The sequence below is a fragment of the Danio aesculapii genome, chromosome 8, assembly GCF_903798145.1.
Source record: "Danio aesculapii chromosome 8, fDanAes4.1, whole genome shotgun sequence".
Lineage (NCBI taxonomy): Eukaryota > Metazoa > Chordata > Actinopteri > Cypriniformes > Danionidae > Danio > Danio aesculapii.
In genome coordinates this window covers 3101046-3125896 of record NC_079442.1, presented here as the reverse complement: position 1 = coordinate 3125896, position 24851 = coordinate 3101046, and the positions used below count along the sequence as shown (strand labels likewise).

Here is a 24851-nt window from a genome sequence, read left to right as displayed (position 1 = left end):
GGTTTAGTCTTAGCTTTCATTTACTAAAATACTACACACCCCTACTAAATAAATAGGGGTCAAATAAATACTGCACACCCCTACTAAATAAATAGGGGTCAAATAAATACTGCACACTCCTACTAAATAAATAGGGGTCAAATAAATACTGCACACCCCTACTAAATAAATAGGGGTCAAATAAATACTGCACACCCCTACTAAATAAATAGGGGTCAAATAAATACTGCACACCCCTACTAAATAAATAGGGGTCAAATAAATACTGCACACCCCTACTAAATAAATAGGGGTCAAATAAATACTGCACACCCCTACTAAATAAATAGGGGTCAAATAAATACCGCACACTCCTACTAAATAAATAGGGGTCAAATAAATACCGCACACCCCTACTAAATAAATAGGGGTCAAATAAATACTGCACACCCCTACTAAATAAATAGGGGTCAAATAAATACTGCACACCCCTACTAAATAAATAGGGGTCAAATAAATACCGCACACCCCTACTAAATAAATCGGGGTCAAATAAATACTGCACACCCCTACTAAATAAATCGGGGTCAAATAAATACTGCACACCCCTACTAAATAAATAGGGGTCAAATAAATACTGCACACCCCTACTAAATAAATAGGGGTCAAATAAATACCGCACACCCCTACTAAATAAATCGGGGTCAAATAAATACTGCACACCCCTACTAAATAAATAGGGGTCAAATAAATACTGCACACCCCTACTAAATAAATAGGGGTCAAATAAATACTGCACACCCCTACTAAATAAATAGGGGTCAAATAAATACCGCACACTCCTACTAAATAAATAGGGGTCAAATAAATACCGCACACCCCTACTAAATAAATAGGGGTCAAATAAATACTGCACACCCCTACTAAATAAATAGGGGTCAAATAAATACTGCACACCCCTACTAAATAAATAGGGGTCAAATAAATACCGCACACCCCTACTAAATAAATCGGGGTCAAATAAATACTGCACACCCCTACTAAATAAATCGGGGTCAAATAAATACTGCACACCCCTACTTCTACATCATACTGGATGTAAAACACAACCAATTACTAAAAGAAAACTCAATGCACATTTGTTTACATCATACATGCATGGTTAAGGTTAAAAACATTTGAATATTCACTTAGGATGAAGACTATACCCTAGAGTGTGTGTAAAACCAAACCAAACATACTTTGGGCTTCAGACAGGCAGAAGAAACCATGAACCAAACAGAGCACCACAAGATACCTTTATAGACAGTCAACCATGCAGAGTGATGGGAGTGGCCGATAGAGTTTCCGGCCAAGCAGGTGTACTCTCCAGCGTCCTCTAAAGACACATTCCTGATCTGCAGTACCTCCATCTCCTTATCCGTGGTGTTGACGCCTGCCGTCTAAACAGAAGAACCACAGCATGAAGCCAGAGAGCTCCAGGAAAACCCACCGGAGGCGACAGAGAGAGAGAGTTTTTGGAGTAAAAAGAGGGCGTTGAAGAAACACCCTTCACCGTCCCTAAAGAAAGAAGAACTGTTCCCTGATCCTTCGATGAGCCTGCTGGCAGATTTGTGGTTAGTTGGAGAACACGGATTCACCTGAGACCCAACACCTGAAGACGAGGGTGACTTTTACCCTCCTCGACACCCGAATATGTCCATCTCCACATGCACAAGATGGGCCTCATGGAACGCCGCCCAGCAGAGACTGTACCAGAATCCCTCTTATATAAACACAATCACACACACACAGTCTCACACACACAGACTTGTCCCTATATCCCGGTGGAGACTCTCATAGATGTATTGATGGTTCTACGCTCTCAGAAATAAGGATACAAAAGCTGTCACTGGGGTGCACATTAGTAGCTTTAGGTCAGTGGTTCCCAAACTGGGGGTCGCACGACAGTGAGTGGGACGCCTGGTGATTCCAAAACAAACAAACACATTTTTATTAAACTATTATTAGTACTTTATTTGATCTATAATCTACAGAACATTAAAAAACGTTAATAATTAAAAAGAAACACTTATTGGATTGTAAGCCTTGGGTGATTACGTTAGATTAACATCACAGCAATAACGTCAATTACAGCGGATCAATTTTACAGCACCATATTAAGCTTTGACCCATTTATGGCATTCACATACATTAAATATATAGATCATAACTGAACATGGAGGTTTATCTCTGAGTGGTGGTCTTCAAAACTAAATAATGTACTTGTTGTGTTCCATATATTGTGCCTTTCCATTTCTTTGGAGGATGTTTATGTTGAAATTAAGCAAATTAATAAAAAGGCGTATGGTTAGACTGTTGCATTTTTTTGTGTTGTCAATATGCTCATGTTTATATAGGACTATTGGTGCACCACTGTGCTCAACATTTGTATATTTCTAACCACCTCAGAGGAAAGTAGGGGGATTGTGAGTCCCTGGCATTGGTTTTTGGGCTGAAAAGATTGGCAATGCCTGCTTTAGGGTACACTTTTGTCCCATTAAAGTTCACGTTTGTACCTTTAAGTACTTTGAGGCACTGATTTGTACTTTTTTTAGGTATTAATATGTATCTTCACGGACTGATAGGAACAAAATAATACCTGTTGAAAAAAGATACCATCCCGGTGACAGATTTTGTACCTTTATTTCCTACACTTTCAGAAATAAAGGTACGTGAGCTGTCACTGGGGTGGTACAAATTTGTACCTTAACGGTCCATATTAATACCTCAAGTGTACATGTTAGTACTTGAAAAAAGTACAAAAGTGTTCCTCTTAAAATCTGTAGGTACTAATATATGCTTTTGAGGTACCAATATAGACCCTTTAAGTACAAACGTGTACCTTTTGAAAAGGTACCACCCGAGTGACAGCTCGCGTACTTTTATTTCTGAGAGCTTAGAGTGTATTATGCAAACCCTATATTCTATCACCCCACCCCAACCATAACAGGAAACAATCTGCAGTTTTACATTTTCAACTTTATAATCATGTGTATCTCAATGTTGGTCCTTACAGCGACTGAAGACCCCACAAGTCTGTGTGCATTAAAAGTCCCCACTGGGATATAAAAACAAGTACAAGCACACACAATCGAAAGTAAAGGCTATCAGATAGGAAGGTGAAAATAAAAGATTAGAAAGAGTGTGACAGAGAAATATGAAAGAGGAAAAAAAGAGAAATATGCTTGAGGATAAAAACTCATTACACTTTAAACAAAATCGAAGAGCGAACTAAAAATTAATACAAATTCAAACAAAATCCAGCTGAAATCAAGTTGGTTTAGGCAGTTCAAAACAGCTCACTAATGCAGACTTTAAAGTTATTTTTGGCTCCTAAACTCCTTTGAGCTCCCATTGGTTAATTGCGATTACACAATCAGTGGGCGTGTTTTGGATCTCCGCCTTCCTTGATGTGCGATTTCTTCCCTTCCGTTTGTATATCACATACATGGGGGTCAGAAAGGAGAATACCGTCCAAACAACTACACTGGAGAGTCCAGTAGCAGACCTAATAAACTACCAGGGAAAAGTCTTGTCGCCTATCCATGTTTAGGGAATAACAAATAATAACTTGCCTTCTAGTTGATCATTTGGCATCAGAAGTGGCTTTTATGAAAGTCAAAGGCCTCTGAATTACGCTTATTTGACCACAATAAAATATGATCATGCCTTGATTTTTAATGATTTAATCAGGACTTTGCTTAACAGAATGCCCAGTATAGAATATGTGGTCATGTTGCAGTGGAAACAGATTGAATATTGTGTCTGACTCCATCATGAGCTTGGAGGACTGCATCCATACATCTCTGCAATGACTCAAATCACTGATTAATAAAGTCATCTGGAATGGCAAAGAAAGCCTTCTTGCAGGACTCCCAGAGTTCATCAAGACTCTTTAGATTCATCTTCAACGCCGCCTCCTTCATCTTACCTCAGACATGCTCAATAATGTTCATGTCTGGTGACTGGGCTGGCCAATACTGTAGCACCTTGACCTTCTTTGCTTTCAGGAACTTTGACGTGGAGGCTGAAGTATGAGAAGGAGCGCTATCCTGCTGAAGAATTTGCCCTCTCCTGTGGTTTGTAATGTAATGGGCAGCACAAATGTCTTGATACCTCAGGCTGTTTATGTTGTCACTTACTCTTCAGATCTCTTGCACACCCCCATACTCAAAGTAACCCCAAACCATGATTGTTCCTTCACCAAACTTGACTGATTTTTGTGTGAATCTTGGGTCCATGCGAGTTCCAGTAGGTCTTCTGCACTATTGGTGATGATTGGGATGCAGTTCAACAGATGATCCAGCAGAAAAATCGACCTTCTGACACTTTTGACTAGAAGTCAAGTTATTATTTGTGGCATATTTGTTTACGACAAGACTTTGGTCAGGTAGTGTACAAATGTATCCCCACCTGAACGATTGCTCGCAGAGAGATTTTAAAGACTCGGTGGGGGTCACACACTGAAACAAGAAGCCTGTGTCATTACACAATGTCTTGTCTATGAGTTTGCGCACACTGGGTGAGTGGTGCCATGTGGTGTCTGTACACAGAAAAGAGAAAACAATGTATGCACACGGTGGTGCTTCTCCTGGAGAAGACTGGTAGATGTTTATGAAACTGTTCTCTCTCAGCCACCAATAGGAATGAATCGCCAACTATTCCTGTATGTGTTTTCTGCAGCGGATGCCCTTCCAGCTGCAACCCAGTACTGGGAAACACCCATACATACTCTCATTCACACACACATAAACTACGGCCAATTTAGTTCATTCAATTCACCTATAGCGCATGTGTTTGGACTGTGGGGGAAACCGGAGCACCCCGAGGGAACCCACGATAACACAGGGAGAACATGCAAACTCCACAGATAAAGCGAACTGGTCCAGTCAGGACTTGAACCAGTGACCTTCTTGCTTTGAGGCGAGAGTGCTAACCACTTAGCCACCGTGCCACCCCCACATCAACCAGACTATAAAATAAAATACAAATATCATTCATTCCTTTCAGTGATAAAGAAATAGCGAGATTTCACTGGTATTTCTATCCAAAGAGAAAGCAGCAGAATTGATTTCACCAAAAACAAAAGTAGAAGGTAAAGAAAGAAAAGACCCAGAGCAAAGGAGGAATTCAGACGGGCACAAGGTGCCACCGAAACGCTTTTGAAGTGCAGGAGAGCGCAAGTAATCTTCAGAGGGCATGAAACACACCCTTATTAGGAGGGCACAAGAGACGGAGAGAAGGAAACGTCCAATGTAAACAACAGCCAAAACACTTCTAGTTGCTCTGCTGGGATTTTCCATGGCGTCATTTACGATACCACAGAAAAAAAGGAGCGACGAGAAGACGAGCTGTGGTCCCCTAAAAGCTTGATTACCACCGTTTCTAACCATGTATATGTATATATACATATATATATCTGTCTCTTTCTGCACTGGTGTGTCTCTGCTGCGGAAGTCGTGCGTTACCTTGTAAGTGTTTAACCACGGTGAGCCACGCGGACTGGTTGGCTTGGCCTATATAATTGGACACTTTACATATATACTCTCCGCTTTGTTCTTCGGTCACGTTGTACAGGGTCAAGACCTGTGTGTCCGAGCTGTTGACCCCAGAGTTCTGCGGAGGCCAAACACACGGTCAATTATCCATCTCCGCTGCCATTTTTAATGCTGTAAAGAAACAATCTGTCGAGAATACACTGAAAAGCATGACGCTTGCTGCGTTATTCAACATACATATTTAAACTGAGATAAAACAACACAATTACAACACAACTCAATTGTATACAGTTGAAGTCAGAATGATTTCCCCCCCTGTATATAGTTTTTTCAACACATTTCTCAACATAATAGTTTCATTTCTAACTGATTTATTTGTCTTTTCCATGATGACAGTACAAAATATTTGACTAGACATTGTTCAAGATACAAGTATTCAGCTTAAAGTGACATTTAAAGGCTTAACTAGGTTAATTAGGTTAAAGTTAGGGTAATTAGGCAAGTCATTACACACTACCAGACAAAAGTCTTGTTGTCTGTCCAAGTTTTAGGAACACCAAATAATAATTTGACTTCTAGTTGATCATTTGGCATCAGAAGTGGCTTATATGAAAGGCAAAGGCCTCTAGATGATGCTAATTTGACCACAATATGATCATGCCTTGATTTTTATTTATTTAATTAGGACAGTAAGGTCTGACTTTGCTTTGACAAAAGTCTTGTCACTTAACAGAAATAATGTCCAGTATAGAATATGTGGTCATGCTGCAGTGGAAACAGAATGAATATTGTGTCTGACTCCATCATGAGCTTGGAGGACTGCATCCATACATCTCTGCAATGACTCAAATCACTGATTAATAAAGTCATCTGGAATGGCAAAGAAAGTGTTCTTGCAGGACTCCCAGAGTTCATCAAGAGTCTTTGGATTCATCTTCAACGCCTCCTCCTTCATCTTACCCCAGACATGCTCAATAATGTTCATGTCTGATGATTGGGCTGGCCAATCCTAGAGCACCTTGACCTTCTTTGCTTTCAGGAACTTTGATGTGGAGGCTGAAGTATGAGAAGGAGCGCTATCCTTTGCTCTCTCCTGTGGTTTGTTATGTAATGGGCAGCACAAATGTCTTGATACCCTTTAGGTTGTTGATGTTGACCATCCACTCTGCAGATCTCTCGCACTCCCCCATACTCAATGTAACCCAAAACCATGACTTTTCCTTCACCAAACTTGACTGATTTCTATGAGGATCTTGGCTCCATGAGGTTTCCAGTAGGTCTTCTACAAGATGACTCATGGAAATATCTACCTTCTGCAACTGGGATCGACGACAAGACTTTTGTCAGGTAGTGTATAACAGTGGTTTGTTTTGTAGATTATCAAAAAAAGGGCTAAAAATATTGAAATTATTATTATATATTTTTTTAACATTTAAAAATAGTTTTTATTCTAACCGAAATAAAACAAGACTTTCTCCAGACAAAAAAAAAATTATAGGAAATATTGTGAAAAATTCCTCGCTCTGTTAAACATAATTTGGGAAATATGTGAAAAAGAAAACAATTCACAGGAAGGATTCTGAATAATTCTGACTTCATGTTCCATCCACTTAAGTTTGTAAAAACTAATAGCTACTTTTTTCATGTGTCATTTCACTTCATTACACACAACCTATTTTTTTAAAACTAATTAATATTGTTTTCTTTGCATATATGGATTTCTTTGGTTGTTACCAACATCTGGTGAAAGCTTCAAGTCAACAGCACCTTGAAAAACAGGTTTTCAGAGAAAAATTTTGGCGTTCAATACATATTTTCCCCTCTGTATATATTTATTATTAAAATAAAAATGACTGTTTTCCTCCAAATTTCCACAACATAAACAAAACATGTAATTCTGACTGTTTACAACTTAAAATTGTTATTATTTCACAAATGTCCACAGTTTATAAGCATATGTGAAATATGTTTCGATTAATATTTGTGTGTATAGTTTCGTACTATAAATGCGTACAATCTTTTAGTTTAGGTGAAGCACTGTCTAACAGCTTAAATATGTCTGAAGTTTCTTCTCTCTCTGTAAGCAGATATGCCGAGCTGTTTTGTTTACTCACACAACAAACACTTTAAAAAAATATCCTGAAAGAATACAAATTAACAATGACTTAAACTGCTTTCTAAACAGATTAAACAGCATTAATCCATCAAAACTCTCGCTGTTTTTTTAACAGGTATACACAGTTGTCATATTCTGTGATAACTGGCTGGACGTGCATTATCCTATACTTGACGGATACGTTGAAACGCTGGTTCGTGCTCGTCTAAACATTTCGAAGGTTGAATGTGAAGAGTAAATATTTTCGTTTACCTTTAAGGCCCGAACATATGGCAATCCGTCAGGTCCGTATCTGCTGCCGTTCACCTCGATGTGTTTCAGCCACTGAATGTGAGGCTGAGGATCGCTGAACACTTTACACTCGAACTCCACATCACTGCCCACCACTGCGGTGCGGTTCGCAGGCAAACCAGCCTGGAGAATCGGCCGGTGCGGTGAACGCTCTGAACAAAGCACGATATACACGTTAAAACCCATACAATCAGATTAAAGGAACACTCCACTTTAGGAGGTACAGTTGACTTTTACAGTTTGAATCCATTCAGCTGATCTCTTGGTCTTTTAGCTTAGCTTAGCATAGATCATTAACACCAGTGCTGCCAACTCTCACCCATTCAGCATAGAGGTAGGGCATGTATTCTCACTCCAAGCTAAAACCAAAAGTTGACAGCCCTGTTAACACTAGAACTACAGAGGCAGTCAATTTGACAGTTTTCACATTTTGTAATGTAGACTAACCATATTACGTACATAACGATGCTTCTTAAAGATTACCTTTTAACACCAATCTCTGAATAAATACTTACGGGTCATAGACAAGCTGCAGTGTTGGGAAAGCTACTTAAAAAATGTAGTGAGCTAAGCTATTAGCTACTCTATTTAAAATGTAGCTTAACTACACTAAAAGCTACCCCCTGGGAAATGTAGCAAGCTAAGCTAAAAGCTACATGGCAAAAGTAGCTTAGCTACATCTAATCTATTTTTACAATTCTTATTTTTATATCGAAGCAACTTAAATCCAAGTCAATCATATGTTAGAGGTCAATAAAACTGTGAATTAAACATATGAGGCAGAATTCAGTTCAGTTATTTACTGTAAATATTATGCTGTACTAAACAGAAACAAATTATAGTATATAACAGCTAAAACAAAAAAATCCAATAAAAGCAGGTGTTACACATTTAAAATACTATAGTAATGTAGAGTAAAGGGAAATATTTTGACATAAGCATTATGCATATTGTATATATACCCTACTGAAAAAACAGCTGAAACCAGCCTAGGCTGGTTGGCTGGTTTTAGCTGGTCGACCAGCCTGGTTTTAGAGGGGTTTTGGCCATTTCCAGGCTGGTTTCCAGCCATTTCCAGCCTGGTCTTAGCTCGTCAGGCTGGAAAATGACCAGCTAAAACCAGCTTGACCAGCCAAAACCAGTTATGTCCAGCTTAAACCAGGCTGGTCAAGCTGGTTTTAGTTGGATTTAGCTGGTCATTTTCCAGCCTGACCAGCAAAGACCAGGCTGTAAATGGCTGGAAACCAGCCTGGAAATGGCCAAAACCCCTCTAAAACCAGGCTGGTCAACCAGCTAAAACCAGCCAACCAGCCTAGGCTGGTTTAAGCTGGATTTTTCAGCAGGGTATATATTTACAACTCTGCATTAATAAATTACACTACATAATGCAGTAATTTATAGAAGTACTTACTATAGATTACTAAAGTATTTTTTGAGCACAGCATCAGAAATTAAGTGATTGCATCTTAACATGTACTTCTCCAGGTATGCTCACGAAAAATCCTACTTCAGAAATAAGTCCTCTCCCTCAGTCATCTTTCCATCAAGCAAGTTTCTCGAGTTAGCCTAATTTGGTTGGCGACGTCACCGACCAGAGGTGGGAGTAACGCACCAAAAAGTTTGTTTTAAACCACCGTGAAACAGGAAGAAGAAGAAATCATCATGCTCGTCATCATATGGATTTATTTCATCAGCTAGACACCGGCCTCACAGCTCTGTGAATGTCAGTGCCGTCACTTATTGATCTGCGATCGGTAAATCTAGCTTGTGTGGATGCTACTGCGCTACTTGACCAATAAAATAGCTTCGCTACTGAAAAACTATTTGATTTAGAAAGTAGCGACGCTACTGAGAAATGTAGATAAGCTAGTAGAGTCACTACTTGTAGCGACGCTACTGCCCAACACTGTATATATATGTATTTATGTGTGTAATCTTTGTGTCTCACTCTTTCAACCCCGATCACAACAAAGACTCTCCTCTTGATATATACTGGCTATTTTCTCTTTTCAGACCATTCTCTGTAAACCCTAGAGATGGTTGTGCGTGAAAATCCCAGTAGATCAGCAGTTTCTGAAATACTCAGACCAGCCCGTCTGACACCAACAACCATGCCACGTTCAAAGTCACTTAAATCCCCTTTCTTCCCCATTCTGATGCTCGGTTTGAACTGCAGCTGATCGTCTTGACCAGGTCTACATGCCTAAATGCATTGAGTTGCTGCCATGTGATTGGCTGATTAGAAATTTGCATCAACAAGCAGTTAGACAGGTGTACCTAATAAAGTGGCCGGTGAGTGTATAACACACACACACATCTTAAATCAAAACAATTACTGTGATTAATCTTTGCCCATCACTAGAAAAAAAAACTTGAATTGCTAAATACAGATTTTTTTTAAATATACATGTATTTTTAAAGTGTATACCATGTTAAAAGCTCTTAATCACAACAACAACAACATTTGATATCATCATAAGCCTTGTACTAATACAGAGCATGGCATGAATGTGTGAGTGTCTAGTGTGTGTGACAAACTCAAATGCAGTCTTCTCATGAATGTGTATGCATGGTGCAAATGATGTCACAGCGGGCTCCGTCAACATGGGTGTAACACTGATTTATGCGCTACCTAATGAAGGCATCAATCAAGCTCATGTCAGCCAATCAGTGTTGGAGTTACTTTATTCCAAATACTCTGATCTCATCTCGAGCCGCTAACTGCATCTCTAACTCATCCACTTCATCACGTAAACACTTTATTCTTGCAATGGATCATTTAAAATGCCTGATCGACAGAGTACACGTGATGTCCTTGCCGAACACGCACACAGAGAGACGCACACAAGTGTAAATCCACCCGTTACTTCGCTTCATTTAAGGGAAGTAATGGTAACCATTAGTGGAGCTGCGTTAAAGCATTAGCCACATGGTGTACAGCAGCCATTTGCATCTAATTGAGTCGGGTAAACATTGCAGTGGTCCCATGACCGACCCTTGGGGAATCATTTTCCTGCGCTAGCTAAATAACGTGAATCGATTTAATCAAAAGGTTTTGCGATAAATCACTGCGACTGACTTGGTGGGGGAGGAGGGGGACCAACACAGAACTGTCCACAAGCATAGAGAGTTGGACTTGAAAATGGTTAACGTGAAGTGTGCTGTTTTGCCACTGTTTTATCATTCATTCATTCATTTTCCTTTGGCTTAGTTCCTTATTTATCAGAGGTCACCACAGTGGAATGAACCCACAGTTATTCCAGCACGTTTTACATAGCGGATGCCCTTCCAGCTGCAACCCAGTACTGGGAAACACCCATACACTTTCTTTACGGCCAATTTAGTTTCTTTAATTCATCTATAGCGCATGTGTTTGGACTGTGGGGGACACTGGAGCACCCGGAGGAAACCCACGCCAACACTAGGAGAACATGCAAACTCCACGCAGAAATGCCAACTGACCTGGCCTAATTCACATCTAATTTACATCAATAAGAGGCTATATTTAAAGCTTCAGCATTTTGTTTTAGTCGTCTCAAAATGTAAATTTCAGGTTTTACTGTTAGCTGGCAGCTAGCTCTCTGCAACTCTTAGATGAACACCCACTGAAATGAAGCAGGTATGGACCAGGTCAATACCTGGATGAGAGACCTCATGGGAAAGCTAGGTTGTTGCTGTAAGTGGTTTTAGTGAGGCCAGCAGGGGGAGCTCAACCTGTGGTCTGTGTGCGTCCTAATGCCCCAGTATAGTGAAGGGCACTCTATTGGCCCATTTCCACTAAGTGGTACGGTACGTTTAGGCATGGGACGATAACCGTTTTCAAGGTATACTGTGGTTTGGAAAAGTCAAGGTTTTAAAACCGCCAACATTTTCTGTTATACCGTTGCTACGGTATATGTAAGGTTTTATTTTATAGTTTTTTAGGACAAGAGTATCTCCAGCAGAAAAGATAAACAAAGATGCTGATTTAAAATGTAAAGAAATCAGTGTTTTTGAAACAGCAGAAGTCAATGACTTATTTAGACTGACATGTTTACAGTTCCAAAATATTTTAAATGTTTCCCAAATTAAAATATAGGAGAAAAAGGGTTTTGTTTTCTACCCAGACATTTAAAATGAATATACTGTTGAGCAGTAATCACAATACCGTGAAACCGGGATATTTTTATTCAAGGTTATCATACCATCGGAATCGTATACCGGTCCATGTCTAGGTACGGTACACCTTTATGGCCGTTTCCACTGTCGAAAGGTATCAAAAAGCGAACCATACCGTACCACTTTTTGGGTACCCTTTTAAAAATGGTTCCAAAAGGTGGAGCTAGATGTGCAGCTGAATGCTATTGGTTTACAGAGAAACCTCAGTAGCACTTACACAAGCAAGGAGAATGAAAACACCAATTTTAAATACACAACCGAGAAATTACACCATAATAATATATACATATAATAACAAGCCATGGTCGACCCGAGCTCAAACAAACCTTGTCATCGTCTTGATGAACAGCAACAAAGCCAAGAAAAGCTAAATCTGCCGTGTGTCCTGTGTTTGTTTTACGAGGTCGTCCAAAAAAACGCGAGCGGTTTCACTTTCTCCAGGCAGCTCGCGTGCACCCGCCGCGCGTCTGTATTTGAAATAACAAACTTCTTGAGCTGATGATAATAATGTGCGCGTGATTATTAAAGTTCTTTTGACATCTGATCCATTCAGAAACTGACAAACCGCAAGAGCAAAGAGTGAAAAAAACAAAAGAGAAGCACGAAAAAGCAAATGATTCTTTCAGCAACCTAAAAGATGAACAAACTGTCATGTTTAAATATTATCATGGACTATTATGAACTGGGAATGACTCTAACAGAGGTTACATGTGCTGCTGAAGATTACAAACACAGATGAGAGGTTTGCACTGACTGAAGGCTATATGTTGCGTGTTGTTTTTGAACCCAAATTAGGACTAAATGTCTGCTGTGTGTAGTTTTTCTGTAGTTGGTCACATATCAGAGACTGTAAGGGGCTGTATGTGTTGATTATATGTTGCATGATGTCGACTGAAACTTCCTGTCATACCATTGGTACCCTTTTGGCAGTGAAAACGCAAGCCCGATAAAGGTGACCCGTACCGTACCGTACCGTACTGTACCACACAGTGGAAATGGGCTATATACTACTCAGTGAGCGCCGTCTTTTTGATGAGATGTTAAACTCAGGTCCTGACTTTCTGTGGTCATTAAAAATCACAGGATGTCCTTGGCATCCTGGCCTAATTTGACCACAGGCCTCTGTCAATCGTGGCCTCTTAACCATCCCCATATCATAATTGGCTTCATTACTCTGTCTACTCTCCACCAATCAGCTGGTGTTTGGTGTGCGGTCTGGCGCAGTATGGCTGCTGTCGCATCATCCAGGTGGATGCTGCACACTGGTGGTGGATGAGGAGACTCCCCCCCCCCAAAAAAAAATGTGTAAAGCAGTTCGAGTGTCCAGAAAAGCGCTATATAAATGTAAGGAGTTATCATTATTACTGACCGACTACGTCCAGCTGGTACGTGTGATTGATGCTGCCGTGTCTGTTTTCCACCAGACAGGTGTAGTTGCCTCTGTCTGACGGCACCACTGACTCCATTATGATGGTCCACATGTGCTCTCGTACCTGCAAATTGGAATAATAAAATGTAGGATAAGTAAACAGATCCTGCATGCATGCAAATATTCAATGTACCTCATATTGCTTGAAAAGGTTTTAAAAGCAAGTTTATTAATAACCTCCTGAGACCCGAAGAAATTTATTTATTTTAATTTTTTTCTGTGATTTCCTGAATCCTTTGGGTTAAAAAAAAAATCTACAATTTAGAGTTTTTACATTTTGTTTTTATTTTTTATTTTACAGCATATCCACCGTAGTGGACCACAGGATCATTTGAGTTCAAAACGACCGCCGCTCAGACAACAAAACTGTACAGGATATGGCTGTAAAGGGATAATAATCCAATATTAATGTAACAAAAACAAAACAAAAGCCACTTTTTCCTTTTGTATTGAAATTCCTGAAGCAGTTTAGTCTGAAAGAGAGCCGAACTCAACAAAACAAAACAAAAACAACAACAAAAAAGTGATTTTAATCTGTTAATCCAAACAAATTTAACATAAAAGTCAAGTAAAACTGATTGTCATTCTCTAATTGTCTCTAATTGTCTGACTCTAAATCAGAGTCTCCCTCAGCTATCCTATAAAGAATCCTCTCCGCTTCAGTTCTGCCCCCTACAGCATGCACTCATTAATTACATTAAGCTGGTCCCGGTGTCCACTATAGTGGACATTTAAAAAAGGATGATATTTTGAAACACAAACAAGTTAACAGCTTTGAAAGCTAAATGTATTGTTCCTGAAACTTTAATAAACAAATATATATGTAATAATAATAGTAAAATAACATTTAAAAAGCTCAATTTTACATGCCTCTCTCCTTCCTATAAAATGTGGTTTTTGTATGTCGGCCATTTTGGATGCAGTGTAAGAAGCGGTTCCTAGCATGCCAGCCAATCAAATGACATATCACTAGAAAGCCGCCCAGGATGTCCTCTGAACAGTACAACAGAACTTGACAGAGTAGCTCAAAAAATTCAAGGAAAATTCATGAAAACGCAACGTCCACTACAGAGGACACGAGTCAATGGGTCTCAGGAGGATAATGTAAAAAATGTTCAATGTCTTACATAAAGCAATGGTTTGGCTTTACAAGGCCTCAGTGTGTCATCAGGAGCCATGGTTATTGATTTGGACTCATTTGTATGTGTTTAGTTTGAATCTGAAAAAACCTGTCACCATTCACTGCCATTATATCATTACCAAGAACAATGGATTAATGCAACTTAACTTCATTTTTAGGTCACTGTTCCCTTTGAGTTGTCATTTTGGTGAACCCTCAAAAGTCAAACTCTGCTCATGGTTCAAAATATAGAAGCAGAAACTGCTGAATGCGTTTAGAGGGCTGATCTGATCTGTCTTTTCAGATTGAAATGAAAGGCTGAGGAAGTTCAACAGAGCGAGTTGGCAGCAAATCCGCCTCAGGTCGGTTTAACATCAGTCAGGCACAAGATCAGAGTCATGGAGAACAGCTTGTTCCTCGGTGGAGAGCGGGAAACAGGCCACCATGTCCACCAAAACAGGCCTTTTCTCAAGCCAAGAGCTCAATGATCTGCCAACATGCATCAAACTCCAGTCTATTCATAAAAGAGGTCTGCTAAGCAACACATGCCTCTTGCTGCAGAAGCGTTTCTAACACGATACATATTTCCCAAGTGCTGTATATACGGTATTTCCAATTTTTCTAGATAAAGTCAGTTTTAAAGTCAGTTTGACTGCAATAAAAGCAGTTTTCGCACAATTTTTAAGGTCAATATTATTAGTTCCCTTAAGAAATTATTATTATCGTTTCTTCTGGATTGGCTACAGAACAAATCACTGTTATACAATGACTTGCCTAATTAAATGCATTAGTTAAGCCTTTAGATAATAGTATAATAGTATACTGGAAAGTATCTAGTAAAATATTATGTACTGTCAAGAGAAAAATGATGTAAAATCATAATTTTCGTAATTGAAAAAATTATTAGCATCCCGACCGTCGGGAAAACTCCCAATCATATATATATGTATATATGTGTTTATATCTTGGGCTCTGGATGGCCAGTCCTCAACTGCACCTTGGTCCCACATTCATTTCAAAGGAGCGCTACCCTGTACCAAAATGGCGGCTCTGTTGATGCATTCCTTCCAATAGACAACAACAGCGTAGGTGTCATCTAATGTAAATATGTATGGCCCGAACATACTACCCGAGAGGCGTTTTAAAGATGGCTACCGAGTGACTTGCCTTAAAGGGGCAAGTAAATGAAAACAGGATTTAATTTTTTTTTGAAGTAAACAAAACCTATAGAAGTCCAGCAGAAAGAGCCTGCGGTAACCTCACGTCTTTGTTACTGTGGCTTGATCAAATGAACAAAATTAATCAGAGGTTATGGCTTCTCAGCCTACAGAACCCCAGATGTGAGCACACACACACAGTCTGCCTGACTTCCTCTTCACAAACACTTAATGTAAATGAACAATTGTGCCAGACTCTTGTTAAACAAAAGAAACCACGAGAGACTGGGAGAAGTGCTTTGGGGGGGCTAAAATTTTCGCAAAAGAATCTGCTGGGGTCCCGACGGAAGCCCTTCACACTCACTGGAGCTCGAAGACACGTTTGGATGCATTAACGCACGCCTTGCTATCGCTAAGATATGCTATCGAGTCTGTGCGCATGCTAAAAAAAAATAAATAAACAAGTTCCAAAAAGGAAGCTTGCATGTCGGTGCACATGTTACTCTGCGTGCATGTATGCATGTGTGAGTGTGTGTGTGTCTGTATGCAATGCAGTGGCCTCAAACACACTCCAGATGGTAAAGTGTGTATGCGGTGAGGAGAGGAAGAGGACTAATGTCTCCCAGCTGGAGAACACCTTGATGAGAAACACAGACGCTGCAGGTCCACAAAAGACAGGAGCGAGAGAAGATTATTTTAACATCATGTAGCAGAAAGAACAACAAAATACGATCGGGATGATTTTTGAAAAATATTTCATCCCAACATATTAATTTACAAGAAATGTCTAATTGTTGTTTCCAGAAGTTTCTTATTTTATAACTTCAATATATATACACTCACCGGCCACTTTATTAGGTACACCCTACTAGTACTGGGTTGGACCCCGTTTTTGCCCTCAGAACTGCTTTAATCCTTCGTGGCATAGATTCAACAAGGTACTGGAAATATTCCTCAGATATATATAAATATAAATAGTTATTCAGATACAATTTTTCCACTAAAGAAAGTTAAACTTGCCCCAAAACTGCAGGAAGAAACAATGAAATGAGCAAGAAATCAATGTCATTTTATGGGATGTATGAAATATGTAGTCTTTGAGCTGTTAGGAACAAAAGTGTACCATTTGAAAAGGTACTGCCCCATTTTGGACCTTTATTTCTGAGAGCGCAGCATTCCAGAACATGCAAATTTCTCTGAAGTTGCTGACTAAACTGGATGGATAGTCTGCTCACCTTGAAGCCTCCTATTCGCTGGTCTCTCTTAAACTCTTTGCCGTTTTTAAGCCACTTGAGCGTCGGTGTAGGATTTCCATTGGCCTGGCAACGAAACTTCACGGTTTTACTGGCAGGAACCGCATGTAGCTTCTTCTCCATCTTATCGGGTTGAGCCCAGACGGGTGCCATCGCTGAGGGACAGATAGAAAGATGAAGCAAGCGAAAATAACTACAATATGAACTATATCAGGAATGCAAGAAAGTGAAGTTGTTAAAACAATCCAAACATCACTTTTTCTGTAGAATTTAAAGAGGAATTAAAGGCACAGTATGTGATTTTCGCCACTAGAGGGTGTGTATTTGCAACAAACAAATGCGCTAGCTAAAATGGCTTACTTTAGATTTAAACATTCCTCAAAACATTTGGGATAACGTAAATACATACGTCAGCAAAATATAACACTGTTTTAGAGGTTTTTGGATGTTTTAATGAAAACATCTTATGTACTATACTATACCTTTAATAGCGTTCATTGTTCTAGCTAATCAGTCAAAATACTTTCAATGAATTTAATGTTTGTTTTTTTCGTTAATGCTTTTTGCTAATACTAAAATCGCTAATGCTAACTCTAACCCCGAGTTTAATACTAAATATACTCAAAAAATGTTGTTGTAACCCAATGTTGGGTCAAATATGGACAAACTCAAAGTTGTTGTTATTTTGAAATTAAATTTAAATGACAATTTTAACACAGTGGTTGGGTTTGTCCATGTTTGACCCAAAACTCTTATCAGATTGAATCCAGACAGGTGCAGTCACTGAGAAACAGACAGAAAAACAATGGATATCAAAAATATGTTGGCGCCAATAGCCTAGTGGTTAATACAGAGACCCGAGTTCGAGTCCCGGCTCGATAAACTCCACTGTCCTGTCCATTAAAGCTGAATATATATAAATGAATATATATAAACTACAATATGAACTATAGCACGACTCAGCCAGGGATGTAAGAAAGTAAAGTTGTTCAAACAATTCAAGCATCCCTATTTCTATAGAATTTAAAGCAGAACTTAAGGCACAGTATGTAGTTTTTGTCACTAGAGGGCGTGTATTCGCAACAAACAAATGTGCTAGCTAAAACAGCTAAGTTTTTTGGATTTGAACAGCCCTCGAAACATTTGGAATAATGTAGGTACGTACGTCAGCAAAACATTTAACACTGTTCCAGTGGTTTTTGGATATTTTAATGAAACGTCTTACATATTGTGCCTTGAACAGTTCTAAATTAAACTGTTCTAGTTAATCAGTAAAAATACTTTCAATGCATTTAAGGCTTTAGTTTGCTTATGCTAAACAAGCTAATGCTACTTTAATGCTAACCCTAAGTTTAATACTTAATATCCTGTAAAAACTAATTAAAAAATGCTGGGTCAATGGGTCAACCCAATGTTGGGTCAAATACGGACAAACACAACGTTGGGTTAATTTTTTTCAATTAAATTTAAATGACATTTTTTAACCCAATGGTTGGGTTTGTCCATATTTGCACCAGTAATTTTCTCCCTCTTATCAGGTTGAGTCCAGACAGGTGCCATCGCTGAGAAACAGATAGAAGATGGAGAGGAGCAAAATCCTCTACAATATAATCTATAACAGGGCAGTGACCATCGCAGAGCAGAGGTCTAGCAAAATAAAGGTACATTCTTTGAGAGTGACTGTATTAAGGTGACTGTAGACCAAAGTGTGCAGGATTAGGGTGTTGGCTGTTATCGTGCCTTTGGGACTCGAACAGTAATCCATCAAAAGAAATGAAAACGTTCACTCTAATGAACAAAAGCTCCGCACATTCCACAAGACGGCTGTGGTTTATAAGACAAAACGTGCACTATTTCCTGTTAGAACTCCTGCTTTAAAGGGACAGTTCACCAAAAAAATGGTAATTCATTTCACTTGTTTAAAACATCTCCGAGTTTCTTTCTGCCATTGACTTCCATAGTATGTTTTATTCTTTCTGCCACTGACTTCCATAGTATTTTTTTGGTTTCTACCATTGGGTTCCATTGTATTTTTTGTTTCTTTCTACCCTTCCATAGTATTCTTTTACTTTTTCTTTCTACCACTGACTTCAATAGTAATTCGCTTTTCCTACGATGGAGGTCAATGTGTTTCAGCATTCTTCAAAGTATCTTCTTTTTTGCCCAACAGAACTAAGAAACTCATAAAGAATTGAAACCACAGAAGGGAGAGTAAACAATGAGGGAAAAAAAAACATAATTTCTACTATTGATTTCCATAGTTTTTTAAATCTATCTACCATTGACTTCCATAGTAATTTGTTTTTTCTTCTGCCATTGACTTCCATTACCCTTTTTTTTCTTTTTACCATTGTCTTCCATATTATTTTCATTCCTACCATTGACTTCCATAGTAACTTTCTTTTCTTGCTACCATTAACTTCCATTGTGTATTTTTCATTCTACCATTGACTCCCATAGGATTTTCTTATTTCCATCACTGACTTCCACAGTATTTTTAAGAACTTTTTCTTCGTACAATTGACTTCCATCGTATTTTTTAAGAAAGGAAAGCAACTCACGAAGATTTTGGTCACTTGATAGCTTGGCCTCCTCTGAGGAAGAATCGACCTCCTCTTCTTCATCTTCTGGAAGAAATCAATTCAGTTTGGTCAATAAAGAAAGTTCAGCTCATTTTTCATTAATAAAAAAACATCAAGTCATTAATCAGCATGTATTGGGGCTGCATAATACTGGAAAAACCACGATATGTGTATTACGATAGTATTATATATGATAGTATTACGATAACGATATATTTTTTCTATATATCAGCAACAATTTCAGCAACACATTTTTTCTATATTTCTATATATTCTATTGGTCAAATTTGATAAACAATGCATAAGATAAATGTATTTAATCATACGTCTGCGATACGTATATTGCATATGCTATTATAACGATAATTTTGCGATATATTGTGCAGCCTTAGTATGTAAATATTTAGTTGCATTCTCACCTGTAACACTGATGTTAAAGTAATCTGTATGGTTGCTGTTGAGATCCTGAGCAAAGCAAGCATACAGACCAGAGTCGGCCGGCTCGACTTTCTCGATCTCCATCTGATCGTTGCGCAGGCGTGTGTGTTCTCCGTCAGCCAGTGGAACGAGGTCCTTGGTCCAGGTCACTTTCTGTGTGTCCTCTTTAGCTTTACAGGACAGCTCCAGTTTCTCTCCTGATTCCAGAGTGTACGATGTGGGCTCAGCTGGGGCTATATCGGGATATAAAAAAATTAAAGTGGTTAAAAAAAAATCAAGTATCCGCTTTTTACAGGATTTAAAGTGGACCTAATGTGCAAAAATGACATTTGGGGTCTAAACACAGTTGTTTTTATAATTACACTTGATTAAAACAGTCTGCAGAAACACTTTGATTGACATTGTCCCTTTGTACGTGTCATCAGAGTGGGAAAGCCCCGCCCAATAGTTACCATCTCTCCCTCATTAGCATAAACAGCCCTGAGTGAGAAGCAGCCATCCACTTTGATTGACATTCTCCCATTGCACGTGTCATGAGAGTGGGAAAGCCCCGCCCACTAGTTACCATCTCTCCCTCATTAGCATAAACAGCCCTGAGTGAGAAGCAGCCGTCCACTTTGATTGAAATTCTCCCTTTGTGCGTGTCATTAGAGTGGGAAAGCCCCGCCCAATGGTGACCATCTCTCCCTCATTAGCATAAACAGCCCTGAGTGAGAAGCAGTCGTCCACTTTGAAACTCTCCTGCTGTACGTGTCATCAGAGGGGGAAAGTCCCGCCCATTATTAATCATCTCCCCCTCATTAGCATAAACAGCCCTGAGTGAGAAGTAGCCATCCACTATGACATTCTCCTATTGTACGTGTCATCAGAGGGGGAAAGTCCCGCCCATTATTGACCATCTCTCCCTCATTAGCATAAACAGCCCTGAGTGAGAAGCAGCCATGGACCATAATAGTTTTCACAACTTAGATAATGTCAGCGACTCAAAGGAATTATAATTGTCAGGTTTTAGGATGTAAAAATGAACAGCGGAGTCTCCATTGAGTGCCTTCTTTTTCAGTTTTTTTACACAGATAACGTTAGTCGTTTCAAATCTGCCGACATGCTGACACAGGCGTTTGTAGCTCTTTTGATAACATTAACATTGTGTTAAACGTTGTGTAACATTAAATGTAACATTATATACAACTTTGTTACCTTTTCTGTCCTGTTGTATGATGACTACGATAATGAATCTACGAGATCATAGAGTATATTTCAGCGTACATGCTCATAACCATTTGCTCAGGTTGTGAATAATTGGTTATAACGTTGTAAATAATGTTCCCTAATAATATTGAGTATTTTTTCCTTCTACCATTGACTTCCATTGCCATTTTTTTCTTTCTACCACTGACTTTCATAGTGTTTTTTTCTAACGTTGACTTTCATATTGTATTTTTCCTTCTACCAGTGACTTCCATAGTAATTTTTTTGTTTGTACCACTGGGTTCTATAGTATTTTCGTTTCTACCATTGACTTCCATTGTATTTTTTCCTTCTGCCATTGACTTTCATTGTATTTCTTCCTTCTGCCATTGACTTTCATTGTATTTTTTTCTTCTGCCATTGACTTCCATTGTATTTCTTCCTTCTGCTATTGACTTCCATTGTATTTCTTCCTTCTGCTATTGACTTCCATTGTATTTTTTCCTTCTGCTATTGACTTCCATTGTATTTTTTCCTTCTGCTATTGACTTCCATTGTATTTTTTCCTTCTGCCATTGACTTCCATTGTATTTTTTTCTTCTGCCATTGACTTGCATTGTATTTCTTCCTTCTGCTATTGACTTCCATTGTATTTTTTCCTTCTGCTATTGACTTCCATTGTATTTTTTTTCTTCTGCTATTGACTTCCATTGTATTTTTTCTTTCTACTATTGACTTCCATTGTATTTGTTTTATTTCTACCATTAACTTCCATAGTAATTTGTTTTACCTTTTCTTTCTTTTACTTTGTTGCACAGAGTGATTGTTTCCCTTCATAACACTATAAGACTAATAACAATAAACCCCAATAATAGGCAATAGTTATTACAATGAAGTCTATCATTCATGAAATCATAAATGCATGCAAATCTCTCTAATCATTGCTGTGCTTTGATCATATATGGGTTACATTAGAAGCATTTTAACATCTACCTTTTAAATTCAAAATATGTTAGTTTTATTTAATTAAAATATTTCTTTAATGCATCAATTTGCTTTGTTTTTTTATCTTAAAATGACAGCACCCATTGGCTTTCATAATATGGATACCAGAGGACAACATTTACAGTCTGAACTCTTTGGTGCAGAAGAATAGTGTAAATGTTGTCTTCTGGTATCCATAGTCAATGGGTGCCGTCACCTTTAAATTTAGGATTTAACTAAAATCACCAACATCTAGAGTGGACTGAGCATGAGTAAATTAACAGAAAATTGTATTTTTGGGGGTATTATCCATTTATGAACAATCTTACAACGAATCAAAGTTCATCTTTCTAACTTCCAGAAAGCTGTGCAAGTGTGGCATCTTACAGAAAGCAAAATGCCTTGGAGCGCCTATGAAAGAAGCCATCTCAATCACTGCCAAATCTAATCTGAGTTTGAATTAGTCGAGGGCCAATTGTCAGGCCAATCCTGAGATAGAGCTCAAATGTGATTATGGGATGCAGGGTCGGGGGCACTGTCTCAGACAGCAGCACCTGCGCCCAACCCGTTGCCCCTGACAACCAGCCCAGTCTAAATATCGTTACACCGATTCGTCGTCCGTCAACATTGTGTCATCCGTCTGCACCTCGAGAGGCTGCGTCTTGACTTGTGGAGTATGTACTGGTGAATTATCCTGGTTAATATTAAGGATTTTTGGTGACAAATTTTATTTTTACACATATTTTGAAATTTTTTTTTGAAAATTAAAAAAAAAAAAAAGTCAACACTACATTCTTGGGAAATCGACTACGCTTTCGTTATGTTAGGGGCTGTTTTTGCCCCATTGACTTCCATTATAATGGCATTTTTTGATTGACAAGCCATGACCGCATATAATCATGTATCCTTGATTATTTGCGGTTTTCTCTTTTGAGAAGAGGTCAAATGTGTAATTTTTACTGTTGACCACCAGTTGGCAGCATTAACCCTTTAGACGGGCCTGTGCAAAAATGTCTTTGGCTTTTATACGGAGTTTCGTGCAGTCAAACAGCAGATTATAGTGTGTGTGTGTACGTGTTTTTGTGACATATCAGGACACAAAACTGTATAATGACATAGGTATGACACAGGTATTACAAAAACGAGGTGAAATATGAGGACATTGGTGACGTCCTCATTTCTCAAAAGCTTATAAATCCCACAGGATGAGTTTAATCAGAGAGTAAAGCTAGGGTAGGGTGAGGTGAGGGCAATTTACGGTTTGGACCATATAAAATGAATGGAAACCTATGTAATGTACCCACTTTTCACAAAAACAAACGTGTGTGTGTGTGTGTGTGTGTGTGTGTGTGTGTATAAATACACTTAATATGGTAGGGGGGTGTGAGGGCAATACAATACACGGTTTGGACCGTATAAAATAAATGGAAACCTATGTAATGTACCCACTTTTCAGAAACACAAACATGTGTGAGTGTGTGTGTGTATAAATACACTTAATATGTTTACTATGTTCTAAGAGTTGAGCCTTTTTTCATTTTACTTTCCCAAACATATCAAGGTAAGCGCACAAAGGTCTCACATACAAACACACTTCATATAACTCCATATAAAAGCCAGAAACTATGCTTTTTTTGCACTGAAACTGATGATCAGCAGTAAAAACGACAACTTGACCTCTTCAGGAAAGCCACCAACAATCAATGCATGACTATATGCGGTTATGGCTTTGCAATAAAAAAATGTGGTTATAATGGAAGTCAATGGGGCAAAAACTGTCCCGAACATAATGAAAGGTTAGTGAATTTGCTCAGAGTGTATATTGTTGACTTTTTACTTTTATTTTCAAAGAATTTCCCCAAAATATGTGTCAAAATAAGATTTGTCAGCAAAAGTCATTCTATCTTGCGGAAACAGAGAAAGTTGCGGCCAAATTAAGACTCAAAATCACCCCAGAGTGGATGAAAACATCTCCAACAGCCAAAAGGGTTAACTAAACACACTGATGTCGCTAAGAAGCACATACTGACATCATATGCTAATCTGTACTGACAATAATGAGAGAGTTTCACATTTACAAAACAAATGATGACGGCCACATATTCAAATGGTAATTAATTTCCGTTCAGTAATAATGCATTTGAGTTTCCCCAAGGGATCCGAGTGTTACCTAATGGCTGCCTGTAAAAGACGCAGAAGGACTTGATTGTTTAGAGAGAAAAAAAGGTCAAGTTTCCATGAAATCCCGCCACCCGCTGAAGAAGACATGTGCGCTATTGTTTTGAAATGTGAGTAAATCTAAAGAAACAATGCGTGGCCTATATTCCACAGTCACAATGGTAAAAAGACCCAACAACTTAATGTGACTTAGAAGTATAAATGTCAAAAACTGACAAAAGAAAAAAAAATATCAGCACATTTAAAGCGATAGTTCACCCAAAAATTAATATTCGGTCATTTTCTCACCCTTCACTTCTTGTTCAAAACCTATTTGAGTTACGCAAAAGAAGATATTTTGAAAATCCAGATTGTGTTTGTATTTTATGTGTATATATTTTGCAGTTTTGATTAAACCCATCTGCATTTAAACGTGGATAAAATATGAACACATGAATA

The 24851-nt window shown here is 38.6% G+C and overlaps 1 protein-coding gene across 4 annotated transcripts in view; it reads right to left on the bottom strand.

The window, feature by feature from the left end:
• Positions 1-24851, bottom strand: part of fgfr1a (fibroblast growth factor receptor 1a) — an 85845-nt gene that overhangs the window by 30355 nt on the left and 30639 nt on the right. Inside the window, exons 3-8 of one of the 4 annotated variants that reach the window (XM_056463014.1) lie at positions 20045-20296; positions 19605-19670; positions 17026-17198; positions 13454-13577; positions 7888-8078; positions 5490-5637 (exon numbers count right to left, since the gene is read on the bottom strand). In XM_056463014.1, the coding sequence (XP_056318989.1) occupies positions 5490-5637; positions 7888-8078; positions 13454-13577; positions 17026-17198; positions 19605-19670; positions 20045-20296 (954 nt within the window). Of the gene's footprint in view, positions 1-1276; positions 1422-5489; positions 5638-7887; positions 8079-13453; positions 13578-17025; positions 17199-19604; positions 19671-20044; positions 20297-24851 lie in introns of all 4 variants that reach the window. The other 3 variants (XM_056463015.1, XM_056463017.1, XM_056463018.1) reach the window with 3 other exon arrangements.